The 24,393-nt window shown below is 33.8% G+C and overlaps 1 protein-coding gene across 1 annotated transcript in view; it reads right to left on the reverse strand.

Moving 5' to 3' along the window:
• The window catches only part of LOC123664208 (venom serine protease Bi-VSP-like), a 28,369-nt gene that overhangs the window by 375 nt on the left and 3,601 nt on the right, over positions 1-24,393 (reverse strand). Inside the window, exons 2-8 of the mRNA XM_045598804.1 lie at positions 17,431-18,180; positions 6,275-6,432; positions 5,319-5,532; positions 4,640-4,778; positions 2,321-2,484; positions 1,349-1,450; positions 443-627 (exon numbers count right to left, since the gene is read on the reverse strand). Coding sequence (XP_045454760.1) covers positions 443-627; positions 1,349-1,450; positions 2,321-2,484; positions 4,640-4,778; positions 5,319-5,532; positions 6,275-6,432; positions 17,431-18,180 — 1,712 coding nt within the window. The remainder of the gene's footprint in view (positions 1-442; positions 628-1,348; positions 1,451-2,320; positions 2,485-4,639; positions 4,779-5,318; positions 5,533-6,274; positions 6,433-17,430; positions 18,181-24,393) is intronic.

Raw genomic sequence — 24,393 nt, forward strand, 5'->3', positions numbered from 1 at the left:
ATAAATTCAAGAAAAATCTGTAATATATCTGTAATCTGTAATACAGGTAGAATCTGATTAAATTTAGAAAAATTAAGCATCGTGAAACAAATTTCTGTCTTCTTTCGTTGTGTGGCTACGGGACTATAGAATTTAACCACCCCCTCTCATCCCGTGGGTGTCGTAAGAGGCGACTAAGGGATAGCAAAGTTCCAATACCACCATGGAACTAGCGAAGCCGACCGATGGCGGGATAGCCATCCTACAGCAAGAGCAATATGGCTTTTTAAATGCACAGACCGAGGACGGGCAGTGGCCTCTTCAGCGCAAAAGACATGAGTTTGTGCCATTTTTAGCGCGAACCTGTGGAGGTCTATGTCCAGCAAAGGACTGTATTAGGCTTAAGTGTGTAAACCGATTTTATAATTTCTTTTATTATTAGAAATTCAAAAATATTACTCACAATAGGCTGCATCAAAGGTCCACCGCTGTCTCCTTGGCAGGCGTCTTTACCACCATTCTTGAAGCCAGCGCATAGCACTCTTTCGTCTATCACTTGCGCCTTGTATTCAGAATACGCTTTAGCGCAGAAATCATTACTGACAACTGGAAGCTGCAAAACTTGAAGATGTGATGCTGAGGGACCGCCTGAAAAGAACACGAGATTGAGTAGAATGAAATGAAAGAATCGTACACTTGATGAGTAAATGGTGGTGATATTTAGAAATATGGTAATATAAGAGAGGCTTTTTGAAATTATACTTCTTTTGGGGCGTTAGGGAAAATTAGTGAGGGTAAATTTTTACGATACGCGCGTACAATGTCAAAAAAACCGACATCCTGTTAGCTAGTCAACGAAGAAGAAGTTACCAAGGTGAAGTTAGCTAGCCAATGAAGTTTATACTTCTTACGTACGTACATAAGTAAACACACCCCTTTTTTTATACAACTAGGTTAACAAACAGGCGTACGGCTCACCCGATTACCACAGCCTATAGATGCCTGCAATACCAGAAGTATTGCAAGTGCATTGTCGAGCCTACCCCCCATTCCCTCAGGAGCTTTGGCAACCTTACTCAACATAAGAACACAATTCACTGCTTTAGAGTAGAGTTATTTAGCTGTAATATTCTCTAAGGTCGTAGTACTTCTCCAGGCGGGTTACTCCAGATTTTGAGCAGGATATTTCCTGCTGTGTCCTACTTCAGGTTTCTTCTAAAGGCAGCGTTTCAGTGGAATGAATTGAAGATAGAATTTGGTATGTAGATAGAGGAACAAGTGAACTAAGACATGTCTTCTGTATCAAATTTTCCACAGAATGAGGTGAATGTATTCAGGTAAACAAAAATAGCTTGTTTTCATGACTTACGGAACTCCGTGTTGCCCCATCCAGCAATAAGAGGATTGTAGTTCTCAAAGCTCTTTGCTCGCAACTCTTTGCTTGTAGGTATGCATATTGGTCTGATGAGACCTAAAAGCACATTAATATTAACGTATTTGTATTTTTTATTTAAATTAAAATAACATTGTGATAAATAAACGCCTTACACTCAACGACCCCCACTAGAATTTACTCTTGTGTCGGGGGTCCGAAAACACATAATACACAAGCACAAACGCCCAGAATATCTGTGTGACCAATACAAGTGTTTGCCATTTGCGAGATCGAACCCGCAATCTCCAGCGCAACAGCCATAAACTGACTCCTGCACCAACGTTTCGTTCAATGCTATTAAATTCCTATTGTATACACGAGAAATTACGAAGAAGTGTACGAATGCATGTGTTTTTTTGTGTGTGTGAGGATCTGGGTGGGTGCAGGCGTACATGCGTGCATGCATGCTTATGCGAGTTCGTTCATATGTGTCTAAGCAATGGGTTAGTTATTGAAAATATTAAATATATAAAATAAATATTTACACAATACACACACGGTCGTCTGTTCCTAAAGTAAGCAACTTAATGCTTGTGTTATAGGTTACAGCCGACTAGTATATAGCTACATTTTTTTTTCGATAAACATACTTATAAATAATACATATATAAATATATAAATAAATATTTATATTACACCCAGACTCGGGGTAGGAATCGAACCCACAACCCTCGGAGCAGAAAGCAGGGTCACTACAAACTGCGCCAACGGGCTAGTCGAAAAGGAAAGATACTAAATCAATAAAATAATATTAAATCAATAAATAAAAACTTAGTAAGTCAAACTTTGACGGCAGTCTCACACGATAATTTAACACTACAGTTGTGAAATACAGATTTTAAAAAAGCAACTACATTGAAAAGAAATTCTTTTATTGTTTAGTATTTATCTTGAAAAGCTACTTACTCGAGAACTGGACATCTCTTTCTAGAACCAGCAAGCCGATGTCATTCGTGAAAGACTTGGGGTTGTAGCCTTCGTGCTTGATCTTGTACTTAATGAGTACGTCAATGGGGATCGCTCCATCGTCCTCCCTCGCGAGGTCGAGTTCTCCGAGACGAACTACATACCTGTAAATGGGGTGTTTTTGTTTAACACAGATTGGTTTTCATGGCTTTGGCATAGCATGACTTGGAATGACAATTGTTCTTAAAAAAACTAGCCGACCCGGCGAAATTCGTACGACATTTTTTTTTTTGTATATTTTTTCCAAATTTCTTATATACAAAGCTTGTTCTGACAATAAGGACGCAAAAAGCGAGTTATCCAATTTGTGCAGTCGTTCGGAACTTATACTCATATAAACATTTCAGCTATTTATTTTTAATTGTATAGATATATGTATGTACATATATCGGTATGACAACTTTTATTATCTGCTGTAAAATTTGAAGTTAAGGGGCTACACTACCTCAGCTCGAATTCAGATTTCACCCGTACTAAATACACATGAGAATTGAGAGCGCTTGGTTGTTCATCGCGCGAATTATATGTATTTTCTCCCCACAAACATTATCAATAGCTATTTTTTAAAAAACGGAACATATAAAATGTTCTTCATACTTATTTCAATTCCCATGCTTAATCTCAAGTCCATAAATTCTATATTTACTGAGATATTAAGGTTTTAATACAAAAATAGAGGTAACTTTGCGATTATTTTGTATCGAGAAAATTTCATTGAATCGTGTTTTCGAAACATATGAAAGATAGTTTATGTCTTGAACTTTACCATACATAAATTTCAAACTTAAATATTTAGTAGTTTGGAAGATATGGACATCCTGCCGAGTGGAAAATAAGCAATTTGAGGTAGCATACACTCTCTTAATATGGAAGTATTAAATCAAGTACCGTTGCATTTATAGGACGAAAACCGACGCATGACCCGGGACGCTGAATTTCAAAATACGCCACTGGTAATTAGAACGAAAAAGTCTGGTAGTTTTTACTAAAATTCTAACCGCATGCCTAGCATATTGGCAACATAGTGATAGAGATTAATATTAAAACGCTGAGCGTGTCAGTGGTAACAATTGTATTCAAGCTTTTAAAAATGACTACTAGTGAAAACGTAGAATTGCTACTGCATTTCGATGGCTGCATCTCTCTTTATTTTTTTAAATTGTTGTCATTGCTTGCAGGAATATGACGCTCGAGGCCATGACCCCCCCCCCCTCACCCTTCGACACTACTTTAATTATACTTATTTAATACACAAGATGCATAACTTTTTGATATTTGGAGATTATATTAATTTAAAATGGTTATTGTTTATTTTTCTTTACAAAATTTTCCTTGTTTTTCTTTTAAAATGTTTTTATCATATACATCACATTTCTGGTGACCGAGACAAAAGTATATAAAATATATTATTTAACATATAAAAAATTCAAGGTTCGTGAGCCGTTTGATAATCATTTATCGTAAAGTAAATTATACTTAATGATTTCACACAATCCTATATCCGTTTCGATGTGAATATAATTATTACACAAATCTATATTAGTATAGTAAATTACAGCATATATTATATATATCACTTACTAGATTCATCATTAGCTGTATATATGGTTTTTACTTATAATGGTTAAGCTGTGAAGTCACAATATAGTGATCAATCTACTTTATTACTTTTCCATTCATTGTGACATTGGTGTCATCAAACATTCGTACTTTATTTTTGTAAGTTATTTTTTTAAGTAATGGTTTTTTTTTATTTGCGAGCAAACACGATTATCAGGTGTACAGCCGAATGTTACCTGTATCAGTCACAAACCAAAGCTATGACCGTTGCGCCAACGCGTCCAGATATGTCGGATAATGTCAAATTCGTATAATTGAGGTATGGAGGATGCTGCCTATATTTGATGATCCAGACATGCCGTTTTTATTCTAAAATTTATTCGTTTTTATTGTATAAAATGAGTTCAGCAAACATGCGTACGGCTCACCTGATGGTAAGCAATTACCGTAGTTTATAGACGCCTGTAACACCAGAAGTATCGCAAGTGTGGTGCCGACCCTACCACCAATCCTCTCCAGGAGCTCTGGTCACCTTACTTACTACAGGAACACAACACTACTTGAACGTACTACCCCAGTCAGGCTGCTCCAGATTTTAAGCAGGATATTTCCTGCTGTGCCGTGTGTGTTCAGTGATGTGATGAATAAACTATACGCATAAACGTAGAACGAAATAAGTGGTTTACAATTGTAACTCACAAGTCTGTTTCGTGGTTGTGTATGCAATGCGCAGCGGTCATCACATGGTGTGACGTAATGAGGGAGCCTCCGCACAGCCAGCGAGTATCAGCACCTCGACGGCCTTGGTAACCCAAGAGCGCCATCCAGGGGAAGTCACCTGATATAAAAGGAAGTTTAATCAATAAATGTACTGATGTCATTGACAACAATCAAATAAATGCAACAAAATACAATAGTGTTGTCCCTATTATTGATTTTTTGTTAGTTTGTTATGGATAAGCACAAAAATTCTTTCACCAGTAGTGCTACGTTATCATTGAATGACATAGACTATATTTTAAAGGCAGTAAACGAAGCAGTCAAAATTGTTTTCACGTTGAAGCTGAGCCAAAAATCTAGTTGTTATTAGAACAGTGAACAGGTAATTCAATCGATAACTATAAATAGAAACATTTACATATCTCAGGAAATCTGTGCTACACAAATCCTGGCAATATGGTAAAGTGAACGCTCAAACTCGTAGTCTTGCAATACAATAAAAGTAGGGGATCTTTTGGGTTGAGCATATAAATTTATGTATTTCCTACACAAACACAAGTCGAGCCACGGAAAATGTTTGTATGGCCCTAAAAAGACTGTGAAAATTTAAACAACAAATGTTTTTATACAAGAATTTCGTTTATACAGGTCTTCTTACCAAGCTTAGCGTTAACTCCGCCAACGACTCTGCTGAATGAGGCATTGCTAAGTCCACACTCAGGCGGCACTGGGAATTCGGTTATGAAATCTGATGTCAAAGACTTTCCAGCTGCGGTGTCAACTGAGGTGACTGGAGCTGTAGGTGCTGGTGTCACCTCAGGGCGAGGCGATGGTGGTGGTGTATTTGGTATACTTGCAAGAGGACAGCAAACCTGAGACAAAGATTTTAAAATAAGTTAAGTTCAAGTAATGGAGGCCATATTGTCTTACACGACGTTACATAACATATCATCATCATCATCATTTCAGCCTATCACAGTCCACCGCTGGACATAGGCCTCCACAAGTTCACGCCAAAAATGGTGTGAACTCATTTGTTGCCCATAGTCACCACGCTGGGCAGGCGGGTTGGTGACCGCAGGGCTGGCTTTGTCGCACCGAAGACGCTGCTGCCCGTCTACGGCCTGTGTATTTCATTGCCAGTAGTTGGATGGTTATCCCGCCATCGGTCGCCTTTTTAAGTTCCAAGGTGGTAGTGGAACTGTGTTATCCTTTAGTCGTCTCTTACGACATCCACGGGAAGAGAGCGGGTGTCTATATTCTTCATATAACATATGCACATATTATTTTGACATGATCGCTTACTCTATAATCATTAATATCTTTGATTCAAAATTTCAATATTATTTTATGTTAAGTTAGCAAAAATACAAACTTAAAGTCAAAAAACTGTTCAATCTGCTAAGAAAATCATCGGTGCCATTTTGGCACGATTGGTATGATTTGGTAGCTGTAGCATCCCACAGCAGAGCAAAGTTTTATTTTTATCTAATGTAGTCGGAGCTTGGCAAGTTTGGTAGAAGTCATTAACTCAAATGCAAGAATAAATGACCTTAAAGTAAGCTCAAGACCATCACGTATGAATCAGACAGTATCAAATGTTTATTTTCCCACCTTTGGGTTGGTGCCTTCAAATCCACAATGAGCTTTCCTCAAGACTTGCACAGCGGCAGGATTTGTCTTCGCTTGTGCCAATATTTTGACGTATTGTTGGCAAGAGGTAAGAACAATACAGCTTCCAACACCGCCTTCTATAGTTGTACATGTTGGTTCTGAAATTAGCAATTATAATTAACGTTAGCAACTTTATTTGCTTATTTAAGCCCGGTTAATGATAAATGATCAATGAATCAATTTAAAAGTAATTAGTGGGTGAAATGACTCTTTTCCTGAATAAAGAAACCGGAATTTATAATGTATACTGGATAATTTTGATAATTGTTACTTCATAAATTTTTACTAGGTGAACCGATTTTTACGTTTTTATTTTTTAATCGAAAGCAGGCGTTTGTTTCGTTGTTGCATTTAAATTTGAGTGCGAACTGACGAGTGCTTTTTGAGTTGCCTCTAAAAATGCATATTTAATTTTTATTTTATTAGTTATCTATATAAATTATAGTCTGTTTTTTATAACAATTTTATTATTGCAAGAAAACAATTTTAATATATAATAAGCTCAAAGCAGTATGTAAAATTATTAATATACCAGATTCCTCGTACTCAGTACTGACGATTAATTGACAAGCCTTTTAAGCAGTAACTAATATAGGTATATATATATATATATATATATATATATATATATATATAACAACATTATAACGGAATAAAGTTTACCAAGTTTGTATTATAAGAACTGTAATTGTACTCGTTTGATTCTACTCGTATATTGAGTATACTTTTGCAAACACAAAACCAAAAACCAATTTTTTTTCTGTCTTAAATAAATAATATTAGCACCGAAATAAAATTAATAGCTTAATCGTATATTTAGACCAACTTATAAAATGGAGAAGGTTCTCAATTCGACTGTATTTTTAATGTGTGTTACTCCATAACTTTTTACTAAGTGTACTGATCTTCACGATTCCTTAATATTCAAAAAATGTACTTATCACCTTTAAATTTCAGCAAATAGTTTGTGATTTAAAAAAGTGTTTGTCTGTTCAAAAAAAAAAAAAAGAACAGCGTCTGTCAGGTTTGCTAGTTGCAAATCTACACTATATACATATTATAAAGATGAAAAGTTTCTTTTGTTTGTTTGAACGTGCTAATCTTAGGAACTACGGATTCGAACTGAAAAATTATTTTTGTCTTCGATAGTCCATTTACCGAGGATGGATTACATCCTATTTTAGTGTGAATGCGGGCGAAACCGCGGAAACGGCTAGTAGAAAAGATAGACCGACGACATTTTGTATATCTTAGCTATGTTCAATACGTGTAAACTTAATAAGAATAATTTTAATTTAATATATTGAAGAATTAGAAACAGGATACAATGAGTAACAGGATACAACATGCAACAAGCATTAGACTTGTCAAGGCGACTTCCGACAAAGAAAAATTAATAAATCTTATTTGAAAAGTCGCTATATGGAGCGAACGAATGATTTAATACCCTTTTACTATTGATTTAATGACAACACATTGTTTTGTACACGTATTTTTTTTTTAATTTGCAACTGTCCGCGCAATTACCTCAATTTTTCGTCCAGTAATATACTTCTAATAAGTAATACAGAAATCATCATTACAGCCTTTACAGTCCACAACTGGACATAGGCCTCCACAAGTTCACGCCAAAAATAACGTGAACTCATGTGTTTTGCCCATAGTCACCACGCTGGGCAGGCGGGTTGGTGACCGCAGTACTGGCTTTGTCGCACTGAAGACGCTGCTGCCCGTCTTCGGCCGGAATCGGAATAAGTAATACAGAAATAAATAATAATAATAATCAGCCAAATTAAATTCTCAAGTTTTGCGCTTAGTAACAAACTTAACAATTATCAAGATTGCCGCTCGAGGAACTGTTAAGTGCAATGACTTCATTTTAACAGACATTCATATTCTCTTAATAAATTTTATTTTATTACAAGCGACCCGACTTCGCACGCTTGCAAAAATTATCATTGTTCTTCTACTATATTATGCATGCATACATATAAACCGTAAAAAAATGTATATATTATTTTTAGTTATCTACGTACCAAGTGTCATTAATATCTAAGATTTTATTTTTGTGTTACCCACATTAGGAATTCTAAACATTTTTGAATATCATATCAAAAATTGACCGCTCCAGCGGGGTTCGAACCCGCGTCTCCGACGTACCGTGTCGACACGGAGCGGTCAATTTTTGATATGATATTCAAAAATGTTTAGAATTCCTAAAGTGTCATTAAATTCGGGCCAGTAATTTTCGGGTGAAAAAGTAACAAATATACATACATACATCAATCCTCGAAACTTTCGCATTTATAATATTAGTAGGATAGGACGGAGATTGCTCTCTGATTCATACTTTGATAGTTACATACAAAATACAAGGTATCAATTTTATTTAAAAACCAGTTTCACGTTACATTATTTAGCTTAGACTTAACTATAATTTTTTACGAAGTATTAACTCAAATGTTAGACAGTCGGTAGATACTTATAATTATACCTACTAATTTCGTGCAGCATAATTTATTTTGATGCTAGACTAGTGCTTGTATTGGTGGCGAATGCTAGCGCGACCCCATCTCACCCCACCTATACGGATGACTGCTAACACGTGGTGATTTTTGGTCGGTAAGAGCCTGAAATACCTCTCCTCGGAGGGGTATCCATGAGGATTTTTAACACGTAAAAAAATGCTTGTATGTATTAATGTATGTGTGTGTGTGTGTGTGAGTGTGTGTTGTATACAGACATAGTCACTTTAATGAAAAAGCCTATAATTCGCTTTTCCGTAATATCTCTCATGTACATATGTACATCGTTATTACAATCATTTAAGATGAACAGAAAAAAACCTATGTAGTCATTCATATACATAGCTACTACGTTGTGAAATAATAAGAGGTAGGTACTTAATAACGAAGAGGCACTGGTAACTTTTTTATTACGGTCATAACAGATAAACAAACAATGTACATCCGTATGTTGATGTTCTTTGAGATTATATTTTTATCGCGATGTTCGTATGAATGCTAATTGACCACCTGTCACACCGATGTGTATCAGATTATAAAAATATATTTGATTCATATATATTAATGTACGATTAGGATAGCCAGGTGATAAGCGGTCACCATACGTCATGGTCCATAGAATATGGATCTATAAGTTTGAATGTTTGCAACTTCAGGTACATACCCTGGTGAAAATATTTGTGTGAAAAAAAAAATTAAAATTTCATAAGACTTAAAAGTATAATTTCGGACTCCGAAATAAAGTTTGAAATTTCAGAGAATATTTGATCTTTTCAGAATGTTACAGTTATAAAGACTTATTATTTTAAAAGTCTTATTAAGAGCCATTTCACAATTTTACGCTCTGCAAGTTTAGGTAAATTTGGTCGCATCGCGCGAGTCGTACGAGCCGCGCGATCTTTGTGCTAGTACGTATAGTGTGACAACCAAAAGACCATCGTGATCATTTTCTGATGTATAATAAAAATTATAACTATGGTATAAAATGTTTTTTACATAATTAATTTGTTAAAAATTTCAAGTATGTCATATAACAACAGTCAATAAATTTAAAATAAAATTAAAAAAATCAATTTTATGAAACAATTTTTTTAAATTGATTTAGTTTTTTCAGTTTACGAATGAATCTAATATTTACGATATGAATAAAAAAGCATTTAATGACATCGACACCGACAAACATATTAATTAACAAATAACAAGACAAACAGATTGAAATGCCTATTTGTATTGATCGTGTGAGAAAAGAAAATTAAAGTATACATTTGTTTACAGAACTTATCATTATATTATTTTACAGTCATTTTCGTAATATGTTTATTTTATTTATATTTTATTATGAAAGTATCAAATGCGTTTTATCCGCTATAACAACAGGCGCTTGGCGCGTGTGAGCGAAAGAGACAGCTGCGCAGAATTTAGCGTGAACCTTACCTCTAAGAGCGCTAGCGCTCGACTGATTTACCGGGCTTGATGCGTGGCAATATATACTATCTTTTTATTATTTAATATAAAATGTATTAAAAATAATTACATCTTTTAATTTTTTTTTTGTATTCCTTAATGATGTAAGTTTACTTTGATGAAGATAGTTCGTTAAAATTTCTTAGTTTTCTAAGAGAAATATCGCTTTTAAAATTGTACTTATTTGGAAAATATTCGTAACTTTAAATTTTTTTTATCGTTTAATAGAGATACAAATGGAATAAAAATCTATGATAGTGGACAACAAAATTATATTCTACATATTATGATATTTTTTAAAAATGGTTTCAACGTAGAGGTTATTGAAAAGTAGGACTTCAAAGTATACATTGCGACCGTTTACTCTATTATATTTCAAGAATATAAATTACATTATTGCATCCAACAGTGAGATTAACGACGTCAAAATATTACAATTTCGCGGATTGTTACCGATTTTTGTGAAATGGCTCTTAAGACTCATTCAGGCTGTTAAACATTTTTTAATCTTTTTTAAACAAATATTTCCAGCAGGGTACATCACAAGCGCCACACGAATCCTGGACTCTCCCAAGGAGGTCTGACTTCTTTACTCATTACAGAAACACAATACCGCTTGAGCAGTATTTCTTAGCTGCGATCTTCTGTAAGGTTAAGGTACTTACCGAGTCGGGCCGCCCCAGATTTGAGCAAGATATTTCCTGCTGTACCTGACCTCAAAATTTTATTGTACACTTTTAAATTACATTAAAAAAGGTTTTACTACAGAAAAAAATTGTTTACGATAGTTTATTTTTTACTTTTGTAGTTGTCATTTTTTTGTCATAATTTCTAACAACGTGTAGTTTGCCTTATGGTATGTATCTAATAGAAAACGTTTGGTAAAGTGGTCAGCCTTCAATAACAGGTCCATAAAATATTATAAACAAACATAATTTAACCTTAAGCCTTCCAGCCAGTACAAATATTGATATTACTAATACTTATTAGATTTTGCATACCTACTAAGTATGTTTTACTTTTTCATTTGACGATGAGTTTAGTTACTTTTAATTACTATTTTTGGAATTTACTCCTTAAGAATCGATTTTCATATAAGCCGTATATAATTCAATATGTATGAAAAAAATATGAGCAAAATTTACGTGTTTTTTTTGACGTCGTTACGTTTCTCGTAACGCCATCTATCGGAACCCAAAGGAATTTTCCATAGACTAATAAGCCTCTTTTGTACCTATTTAGATATTTGACATCTGTTCACTGTTGATCTATTCACACACTTTTTTTGTATCACTAGGGTGATAATAAAGTGTACGGGTGCATGATAAGCGGTTATCGTAGAGTATTGGTGCTTGCAACACTAGAAGCATCACAAGCACACAGCACATTCTCAGGAGCTTTGGCTACCTTATTCACGACAGGAACACAACACTCATCTTCCCACTTCCCCAGTCGAATTGCTCCATTTTTAAGAAAAGATAATGTGCAGTACCCCCTAATAAAACGATGGAACATTAACTCTAATAGAACAACTATTAAAAAGATTATTTCTTATTCCACCACTTTGATTTCCATTGCTGTGCTGTGTGGCTACGGCACCAAAGAATATAGCCACCCCCTCTCTTCCCGTGGGTGTCCTAAGAGGCGACTAAGGGATAACAAGGTTCCACTACCACTTTGGAACTTAAGAAGCCGACCGATGGCGGTATAACAATCTAACCGCTGGCTTTGAAATACACTAGCCGAAGACGAGCAGCAGCGTTTTAGGTGCGACAAAGCCAGCCCTGCGGTCACCAACCCGCCTGCCCAGCGTGGTGACTATGCGTAACACACATGAGTTCACGCCGTTTTGCGTGAAGCATTTTTGGTGCAAACATGTGGAGGCCTATGTCCAGCTGTGGACTATAATTGGCTGAAATGATGATGATGATGATTTCCATTTGGGCTACAACGGTTTAATTACTAAATAACTTTTAATAAAGGCTCAGTAGTCACTAGTGACTAAATAAACGCATTCAGACGATCAAGCTCACCGTGACTTTACGTATATTTTTATAGAGCTCATCTCAGAGTCAGTTTGAGTCTTCAAACGAAGTCAAGGGTGACTAGATTTAGTTCTAGATTTCTAATACGTCATTTGCTCACTAAAACAACCCGTTTTCGTGACTTTTTTAAACTACGTTTAATCTTTATTCCTTGTCATTCAACTTTGAATTCAAATCAATAAAATAAACAAGTTATTAAAATTCGCCTGAAATTGTTTTCGAATCATTAGCAAAGATTGGTTACAATTGGTTTTACTGAATGACGTTATTTTGTAGTTTTATCTATAGTGTATATAAGTAATCTGGAATTGGAATTGTTCAAAATTTTACTACATAAAATTGCAACAAATTAGGATACAATACGATAAATAATTGTGTTTGCTCGCAAACGAAAAAAAAAAGCGACTTCAATTACATCGACAAGTAATACAACGTAGATCGACGAAAAAATAGTCAAGCAACTACGCGTTATCAAAGATTACTCAAAAAGTAGTTATCAGATCTCGATAAAATTTATATGTGACCACATGATAAACATCAACTTTCGATTAAATCAAAAATTATCAAAATCGGTACACCCAGTAAAAAGTTATTGCGGATTTTCGAGAGTTTCCCTCGATTTCTCTGGGATCCCATCATCAGATCCTGGTTTCCTTATCATGGTACCAAACTAGGGATATCTTCTTTCTAACAAAAAAAGAATTATCAAAATCGGTACATCCAGTAGAAAGTTATGCGGTATAATACAACGTAGGTCGACGAAAAAAGCGTCAAGTAAAAACGCATTATTAGATATGACTCGAAAAGCAGTTGTTAGATCTCAAATAAATTTAAATGGGACCAATTGGCACACACCACCTTTAGATTAAAACAAAATTTGTCGAAATCGGTCTACCCGGTCAAAAGTTCTGATGTAACATACATAAAAAAAAAATACAGTCGAATTGAGAACCTCCTCCTTTTTTGGAAGTCGGTTAAAAAACCGTGTTCTATTATTAATCTTTTAAATTATAAAACTTTAAATCCGTGTCTTTATATTTAGAATATGATTATGGAAATATTACGATTATGAAAATTTATTACCAAAAAGTTCGACCACAGACAGTTACACAGTGACGACCCTACATAAGTGGGATAAGGGCAGGAAGATGATGACAGTTAACACTATCAAAAACGGTTTTATTAAGACCTATATTATTCAATGAAGAAATAAATATTCTCTGTATTAGTTTACGTATGTAAATATAAAAGTATGTGTTTCGACATTACGCTTCGTTCTAAACATACAATTTATTTCTCATTCTAGTCGCACAGTAGTTTGACCTGTCAGGTGACCAACGTAACCTTGATGCTACATACATGATGAGGAAAATCAAACTTTTGTTAATAGCGTTTTTTACCAGTTATAATAAACTTAAATTAATCCTGAGGTCTGAGTTATGTTCGGCGATCATATTAGCTTATATATTCATTGAACGATTTGACCAATCTGTTGGCGCAGTTTGAAGTGACCCAGCTGTCCGCTTCGGGGGTTGATAACCGACTCGTCTTCATGTATAATGTGTGTATTATTTGTATGTATACATATAAAATATGTGCCTACATCAGTCGGCTGTTATCCATAGCACAGGCATTTGTTTGCCTACCTTAGGAACGAGTGAACGTGTGTATCAATTATAATTGTTATTATTTAAAGATGAATTATTGTTTAAAGAAGACAAAGCAGACAGTCGAAGTCATTTTACTCACTCACGTACGGTACCCGACCATAAATAATGCACGTCGACCTTCGGAAAGAGACAATCGGCTATTTTCGACTAAAATTGGAGCGGAGGTCTATTGGAGAAAATTTGTTTTTGTTGCAACGAAGTTACTGTCATCAATTTTGTACTAAAACACAGTTTTTATATATAATTTTACAAAAAAGTAACTGCGGAGTTTCTTGCCGATTCTTCTCTGCAGAATCTACATTCCGAATCGGTGGTAGCTTTACTTCTACAAATATAATAATTTATTTTTAAAGTTTTAATTTGTAAAATGACGTTTCGAAAGTGCTCTTGGAGCCTATTTGAATAAAGCTGTTTTTGATTTTGATTTTGAAGGCTTTTAAATGTAGATTTTATGAATAGAGTGAACAAATATAGTTGTTTTTGTTTTTTATATTTAAGAGTACCAATTAATTTGTATCAGTATTGAATTTAAAACTTCGAAACAATCTATTTAAAAAGCTGCTGATCCTTCGATATTTGGGTATTTAAATCTCCAATGTGAACTGGTCCCTCTTATGTACGCTCGGGTCTTATTCCCCTTATATTCCTAAATCCGGCCCTGCCTTGTTTAGCTGTTAATTAAGACATTTTAACTATTAAGCACATGAAAATAAATTTTCTTTAAGCAAAAACGGTTACATGTTCCTGAGCTCAATAATTTTTAACGTAAGTTTATTTTAAACGTTGTTTGACCTTTTTCCTTTAACTACATAAAATAGAATTTAGCTGTTACAAAAGTTGCTTGTCATTTTAGCGTTCTGTTAATCAATTTGCTATTGAAAATTGTCACGATTTTCAGTATCGAATTCGTATTTTATTCACTAGTTTTTTCTTTTGATATGCTATTTTTTGTTGTATTTTTATTTTCATTGTGTTCATATATATCATTGCCGCGCTTTGACAACGACATGCTTTGTTATAACGCTGACGTTCTATAAAGTAGTTGTATATAATGGTCACAGCAATTGACTGTTGATATCTGTCAGGAGTTCGATACCCGCTCATTACAATTATTATTTGTACGGATTATTTTGATGTGAGTCTCCGACTGAGCGCTTGTAATTATGGATATTAGATACAGGATTTCATCGTACTACGTACCGTTCGGTGTGACATATTCCCAGCTCGATTCTAGGTATAATATATAACCTAACACACAGGCAAAACATTTACTATGTTCATTAAGTTACAATTAGGAACAGACGATCGTGTGTGTAACTTTTTTATTTAATTATTATTCAAAATACACGGACTATTACACTCAGCCAGTTTATGAAACCAAGTTTTATGAACCGTGCTGTTTTTTTTATGTTGCAAAGGTGGCAGAATCGCTAAGCGGATATCGTAGCTTATGGACGCCTATAACAACGGAGCGCTACAAGCACGTTGTCTAACCTACCCCTGACCCTCCATAGGGGCTCTAGCTCTCTTACTACTAGCACACAACACTATTGGGAGCAGTATCGTTTAGCTGTGGTCTTTTCAAGGTTCAGCCAGATTTTGAGCAAGGTTTTACCTACCCACATTAATAAAAATACCAAACTTAGCATACCATACAACAGTCATAACTGTGACCAGAGTATCAACTCGTCTATAAGCGTCTTATAATCCTCAGTAAAAAGATCATAATTTTATCAGAAATCATAATGCAAATTAGTCAAATATATATCCTCGTAATGTAAATCATTAAAATAATTACCCAATTTTTAATATGCAAAAGTCATTCGTGAAGTTAATTATACAAACATGTTCGTCGTCATTCATCGTTTTGTGCCTACTCCGTAAATATATATATATATATATATATATATTAGCTAAGTTTCCTCGTGTCGATTGTGTAATCATTGAATACAGAATAAAAACAATGCCACAATAACTATGCCATAATAGTGTTTTCACAATGCCAATGTGAAATGATTATGTATTATTTTATAGGCATTTTTTTAAGGGATTAGTTGTCTCTACATATAATAAAATGGTAGGAAAGTCAAAACTGTACATTGAATATTTTTTTAAAAGAATACTTGGGGTGTGATCTACAATCGATACCGAAGCCAAAAATATAGTTTTTAGAATTTTTATCTGTTTGTCTGTATGTATGTCCGGGATAAAATCAAAAAGTACCGCATGGATTTACTTCAAACTTGGTACGAATATTATTAAGAAGTCGGGTCAACATATAGGCTACATATTATCATGCTATCACCTACCGGGAACGAGCAGTGAACCTTTATTTCCTCAACGCATTCTGTAACCACGTGTAATCTAATGACGCATATTTGAATGTTGTTGTTATTATGTTAATAACCATGCTGTATAAGCTAGCTTCACACTATAAAAATCACGCAATATAAGTAACTAAGCCGATAAACATAATTAAATGAATATAAGTAGATAAGACAATTTTAAAGCAGCGCCATCTCTGAGATTTTTCTATAGATATGAAATGTAAAGAAGACACGGGTAAATGAATGTTATTTTAAAAGGTATAATCGTAGGTATTTTTGGTGCTGTATAGCGTTCACGCAGACGACGTCGCGGGGATCAGCTAGTATTGACTTAAAACTTTTTGAATACTGAGGCAGCGAACGAAGTAAAAATCAATACACAAAATAAACTAATAGCTTAATTTAAATTAATTGTTTTATAAAATCTAATATAAATAGTTTATTAAATCAGTTTTGATGGCGAGATAATGATTATAGTTGTTTAGGAAACTGTTACAATGATTACATTAAAAGTACAAATGTACCGTCATGGTAGGAATCCTGAAAATTTTGTTAATATATTATTTCTCAATTTACTATTATTTATTTGATTTGTTAAGGTTTGGTGATTAATTCAGATTATAACAGGTAATGCAATTACAATTTGCACGATCAGATCAACTATTGTGCTTACAATTCAAATTTTTAGTAAGTTAGTTACAAAATAATAATATAATATGTGTCGTTAGTTCTCGAAAAGCTAAGTAGTTTTAATTACATTTTTGTTATTTTGTTATTGTACTAAACATCCTTATAGTTATTAATTACTATTTAACATATATTTTTTAGTAATACCATACAACCTAGAATTAATAGAATTTACAGAAACTGCGTCTTAACCACTTTGCAAATTGGATATATCAATCAATTAGTGAAGTATTTTTAATCGTAGTTAAATTTATCACAGAAGTCGATATATAAGTCTTTTTATATTCCTTAACATGCAATTTATCATAAATAAATTTTGTTATAACCATTATCTTGTAACCAAGCTGTTAGCGAAAATAAAAATAAAAAAATCATTACGGAAAATTCCCGTTGATCCGAAGTTGAAGTTGTTCCTTGATTCTGATGGAGGAACTGGCGTCAAACGTTGTCGCTGTCGATTTGTTGAGAACCGTGATGGTGATACTGTTGGTACACCATTCTTATTACCAAATGGTTCATCGCTCTCACTATCTTGTTCATTACCGAACGGCGAAGATGTTGGTTCGGAATTAACGTTCACTGAATTTTCACTCGGAGAGTTTGTTTCTGAATTCGTTTCCTCGTTTGGTACATTATTAGGTTGTTCTACGTATTCGGGAGTAGGTTCTGCTTGGATAGGATTGTTAGTTGGTTTTGGTTCTTCAAATATATCCTCATTTGGCATTTCTATTACTTCTATTATATCTGTACCTCGATTCGGGAAACGAACGCTATTTTGCTGATTATAAGGATAATCTGGTCCGTACTGATTGAATTGGTTGTTGTTTGGTCTGTTTTGATCAAACTGGTTGTTATAAACTTGACCGTTTGAATCATATTGATTGTTGTTCATCGGTGTATTTGAACCGAACTCATTGTTGTAGATGGGTCTGTTAGGATATTGATTGTTGTTGAATTGCCCATTTGAACCAAATTGATTGTTGTTCTCTGGTCTATTTTGATCATATTGATTTTGTGTGTGGCGTCCAAAATCAAACAGATTATGTAGTGAATTTCTGACTCTATTTGCGTTTGTAAAGAAGTTGAATGGTGATGGGATTGTTCGCTCTCCTCGTTGAGGGAAGAATCCTATATAAGATAAACACTATTGATTATTTCAAAATACAATTTATTATTATTTTAACGTAACTTACAATAACTAAAGTAATCGTAAACTATAACTAAATGTAGATAAAATTATATTCTAACCAAATAATAATCATATCATGTCATGTATTGATATCCGCGTGTAAATAAAATATAATTTTCCTCAATACGCGTTATTTGGCGTATACAATAATATAATTGATTAATTAAAGTAATAAATGAATTCCTCACAGGAACGTAATGAAAAACAATTTTTTACATGTATGATTCGATGACAAGACAAATTATAACACAGACACACACACATACTAGTGATTTGTTATATATTCACTATATATTGTATATAATGATTTTGACATGCGCAATTACACCCATACATATGTATATAATGTATATGTATATAGCTTATTTGAGAGATTATTTTTTTTTAATACATAAGTAGATGTAATTACATAAAAAAATACATCGTTACTAATTATAACCTTATTCACACACAACACATTTAAATGAACAAAAAACTCTATAGTGACATTTTTATTATAAACTAGCGGACTCGGCAGACGTCCTGGCCAGAAAACAGCTACCAAATTTGATAGCTTACATACAGATAGCAGCGCCACCTACCGGGTCCAATTGAGATAAAAACTACCATATCTTCCAAGTCAGATAAAATTAAAGATGCTTACAAAACTTGATAAAAATTGGTTCAGTAATTTCGGAGTTGCATACCGATAGCAGCGCCACCTACCAAGTCCAATTGAGATAAAAACTACCATATCTTCGAAGTTGTACCAAATTATAGATGCGTACACAATTTGATGAAAATTGGTTTAGTAGTTTCGGAGTTACATACTAATAGCAGAGCGACCTATCGGGTCCAATTGTGATAAAAACTACCCTATCTCCCAAATTAGACCAATTTACAGATGCTTAAAAAAAATTGATAAAAATTGGTTCAGTTGTTTCGGAGTTACATACATTTAAAATTTTCATTGTTAACGTCCACCCCCGCAATCCTTATTGGGGATGAGTTATCCTAAAATTCGCTCATTGATCATTTCTACATCACATATAGGAGATTCGTACCAAATTTGGAGTCGATAGGAGCTATAGTTTAAAAACAGGAATTTTCCATTGTTAACGCCCCCGCAAGAATATTATAAGTAATGTAAAATAGCTAGTTAATACCATTTTTACTGTATGTAAAATTAAATTAAAATACGGTCTACAATTAAGATCAATTTAATCATTAATAACTTACGTAAAATGCGCCCTAATATATTACTTAATATGAACTTTATTGAATAGCAATAAAGTTCAAATTGACTCTATATTTTAGTTAGAAAACGTTTGTGTGGGGAAAAGATAAGATTTTCCCGGAAATTATTCGAATTTTTCTCGAAGTAAAAACCATTCTTGGACTTCAACGAACATTTAAAAAAAAGAATTAGTAAAATTAGTCTAGGCATTATTGTGTTATGCGCTTACGAACACATTTTGCGATTCATTTTTGTATATAAAAAATACTGAAAAGAATTCTTAGTAATGGCATGTTTAGTTTGTGCCTACAGCTGTATTTATGATGTAAAACTTATTTAGAATCATTGTGATTTAAAACTTGATAAAACGAAAATACGTCACGACAAAGAAAGAAACGTAAATGTATTGGAGAAAATGAGCTAGAATACTTTAATGCTTCAACACGCGTAAACGACGCGCTTTTTCGCGCTGACGACCTTTTTCACGAGACTATGATCATCGTTGACAAAAAAAAAACGGCCTACCTTCCTACGATTTTTTAGAAGTTTCACTTCCGTCGTGTGTAACTTGCACACACACGCTTTTTTATTATAATTATCTAATAACCAAGTCAAATTAAATTATAAATAATTAAATTATAGTTTTTTTTACTTAATCTGTGTTGAAACAGAACTATTACCTCTTTTAATACGAAAAAAAGCATTCTTAACCTTTAATCCTACGCTCAAATCACCAAATAGTCTATGACACATGTCAATGTCATTATAACAGGATAAAGATCTAGAATTAATTAGTATTATGATAATAATTTGTATAACCGAAAAAAAAATTGGTTGGTTGTAAAGTCGGTTTATAAACGATAGTTTTACGTGATTTATAAGACGTTATCACGTCAAAAGTATTATTGTAATAAACTTAATCACAACTGCGTCTTTTTTAAGTGTTAAATTGAACATATAATAATTTAATTCTGCTATTTTTTTATATATCACAGACTATTTCGCCAAAATTATTACCTGAAAGTTTGTGTGAGTGGTTTTAAAAAGTAACGTCAATGGTATTTCCATATTTATAGATAACAAATAAACTTGATAGCTCTTGGTAATTTCTAAAATTACATATTATTTGTACAGCGCGGTACTCTACCGCCACCGACTGATTATTATGACGGTTGTATACAAATTTGGTTATATTTGGTCGTTGCCGCCGAAACGTGATTCACAGATTATGTATAAAAAGTTGAATTGTTTTTTTTTTTCTTTTATACAAACTATTTTGTGAATGTATTTATTACTTTACTTTTAAATGTACTAAAAGTGTGTATGGATTTACCTGCGTTGTCTTTCGACGTCCGTCAAATTATAGTATATTGTTGTTTTGTTTATTTATTACTTGTATAATATTATTTTTATTTTTATAATCAGGTAGTAGTTATAGGGGAATAAATGAAATTTAATGTATATCGAGCCAGAATTTTAAAAAAATTGAATTATATTTTAACAAATAAAAATCAAGATATTAACTATATATAACAAGATTACATAAAATTAATCAATCAAGATATTAACTATATATAACATGATTACATAAAATTGATATATTCAATATTTCCTGTAACTTTTTTAAAGAATAGTTACGTTTAGTAATGAAAAAATATTTGTCGTCTAGACCGGATAGTTTAGCTAATTCTTGTTGACGTTTGCTTGCGTTTTACTGCATAAAAGCAACATCACCAACTCAAATATTGACGGAACTCAATGTTGATTGACGTCATAACGAAAATAATGTTAGTTAAAATGAGTTAGTTCGGCTTTAGCTGTGTGGCTACAGCATTGAGGAATATAGCCACCCCTTCTCTTCTCGTGGGTGTCGTATGAGGCGACTAAGGGATAACACAGTTCCCTACCACCGTGGAACTTAAAAAGCCGACCGATGGCAGAACCATCCAACTGCTGCTTAGAAATACACAGGCCGAAGACGGGCAGCAGCGTCTTCGGTGCGACAAAGCCAGTACTGCGGTCATCAACCCGCCTGCCCAGCTTGGTTGGTTGACTATGGGCAACACACATGAGTTCGCGCCATTTTTGGTACGAACTTGTGGAGGCCTATGTCCAGTCGTGGACTGCTATAGCTGAAATGATGATGATAATGATGATGAATTAGTTCGATTTGTTTAGTTACTCGTAAAGCAATAAAGGTGGCTAACCGACATAATATAAAATGCAGTAATAAATATTAATTTTTAGGATTATATACATAAAACTATATGAATATAACATTTAAGGAATATATTTTCATATAGTACACGACCCAATATAATTTTTAAAAGCCAAATAGTGACATGTACCTACAGATATTTTTTGATATAAAAAAGGTTTGATATAACCACATTTTTTCTTTTTAATCAACTGAACTAGCTTAAAATAGTTTGGAATCTCATTGTTAATAGAGTTCGAACTTAGTGAAGTATTTAACAGAAAATAGACACGTAAACAGTTCTTATTACAGTATACTCATCGTTTTTCTTATTATTTTATACATTCATTTGTATGAATAGATTTCACTAATGTCAGAGTATTACAGATGATTTTGCCAGTGACGTGACAATGAAAAAGTCATGACGGAGATTAAGGTGTGCGATTGAGAATGCAACCTCAATTGAATTTGACACTTAATGAATATATAGCAAATGCTAGCGAACAGTTTATAAATGGTTAACAAACTTAATTGTCCAGAAAGGACTATGACGAAGAAATTTTGTTGGCACTTAACCGAACATATATATTATATCAACCATTAAATTGGCTATTACATAGCAAATAGTAAGAGATCATGTAATATTATATAGCTTTTTATATATATTATATATATATAATTATATGTACAATATATCATATATATAAAACGTATATATTATTTTAGCATTGATAAGCTATTAAAATTTATATAGTTTCTTCTAAATAATATAACTAACTAGCTGTGCCCGCGGCTTCGCCCGCGTTGAAATCAGTGCGTCACAAAGTTTTCACGGCAAACTTCCAGTGAAACTCTCATCAAAATCGTCTTAGCCGTTCCGTAATCCTTCCTCGTGAACCGCATGAAAATCCGTTCGGTAGATTTTGAGGAAATTGATCATATACACTTTAGGGGGCATTGTTTTATAATACACTAATTGTTGCCCGCGACTACATCCGCGTGGTTATGAAGATATTCATTACTATTAAGATGTTTAACGCATTTTTTTATTTCAGTCACTTGAAATGCTTATTACACTGAGTAACTTTTTAAAAGGCACAATTTAGTATAATTTAATAGTTGTTTTTATAAAACCTCTCTATACACCACATTCTTAGTTTATTTTCAGGCTGCAGTATAAATAACCTATCGACGAACTTATAGCTGCTGTATATGTTTCATACAAACTATCAACCCCAATTAAACCCCCTTAGCGGTGGAAAATCGCAAAATCCATTCTTAGCAGACGTCTACTAACTATAATCTACCTCTCTGCCAAATTTCATCTTTATCCGACCTGGATGGATGGACCCTCCAGCAATTTTTGGGTTCTCGTGATGAGTGAGTCAGTGACCTTTCTCTTTTATATATATAGATTACGATGCATTATTTGGACACCTCCTCACCATCTATAGAGCATACATTTTAAATTTCAAGTCTCTCACTTCACAAATATAGGGCTTTCATACAAACTTCCAATCCCCATTTTATCCCTTTAGGGGTCGAGTTTCGTAAAATCCGTTCTTAGTGGATGTTTAAGCCCTATAAGAAACCTACCTGCCAAAATTTTGAATTTGTACCTGGTCTAGTTTCGGAGATTTCGTAACGAATGAGTCAACATACCATCCCCCGTTTTAACCCCAAAAGGGAGTTGAATTCTAAAGATACATTATTTGGACACCTCCTTATCATCTATAGAGCATAGATTTTAAATTTCAAGTCACTCACTTCAAAAACATAAGACTTTCATACAAACTTCCAAACCCCGTTTTTTCCCCCGAGGGGTCGAGTTTTGTAAAATAGGTTCTTAGCGGGTGTCTACGCTCTATAAGGAACCTACCTGCCAATTGTCAAAATTGTAGCTGCTATAGTTTTGGAGATTTCGTGATGAGTGAGTCAACCTACCATCCCCCGTTTTAACCCCAAAAGGGAGTTGATTTCTAAAGATACGTTATTTGAACACCTCCTCACCATCTATAGAATATACATATTAAATTTCAAGTCTCTTACTTCAAAAACATAGGACTTTCATACAAACTTCCAACCCCCGTTTTATTTCCTTAGGGGTCGAATTTCGTAAAAATCTGTTCTTAGCGGATGTGTACGACCTATAATGAGCCTATTTGCCAAATATCAAATTTTTTGATGTTATAGTTTCGGAGATTTCGTGATGAGTGAGTCAACATACCATACCCCGTTTTAACCCCAAAAGGGAGTTGATTTCTAAAGATATATTATTTGGACACCTTCTCATCATCTATAGAGCATACATTTTAAATTTTAAATCTCTTACTTCTGAAACATAGGACTTTCATACAAACTTCCAACCCTCGTTTTACCCCCTTAGGGGTCGAGTTTCGTAAAATTCATTCTTAGCGGTAGTTTACGCCCTATAAGGAGCCTACCTGCTAAATTTCAAGTTTGTAGGTGTTATAGTTTCGGAGATTTCGTGATCAGTGAGTCAACCTACGATCCCCCGTTTTAACCCCAAAAAGGAGTTGATTTCTAAAGATACATTATTTGGACACCTTTTCACCATCTATAGAGCTTACATTTTAAATTTCAAGTATCTTACTTCAAAAACATAGGACTTTCATACAAACTTCCAACCCCCGTTTTACCCTTTTAGGGGTCGAGTTTCGTAAAATCCGTTCTTAGCGGATGCCTACGTCTTATAAGGAGCCTACCTGCTAAATTTCA

The sequence above is a fragment of the Melitaea cinxia genome, chromosome 21 (assembly GCF_905220565.1).
Source record: "Melitaea cinxia chromosome 21, ilMelCinx1.1, whole genome shotgun sequence".
NCBI classification, from domain to species: domain Eukaryota; kingdom Metazoa; phylum Arthropoda; class Insecta; order Lepidoptera; family Nymphalidae; genus Melitaea; species Melitaea cinxia.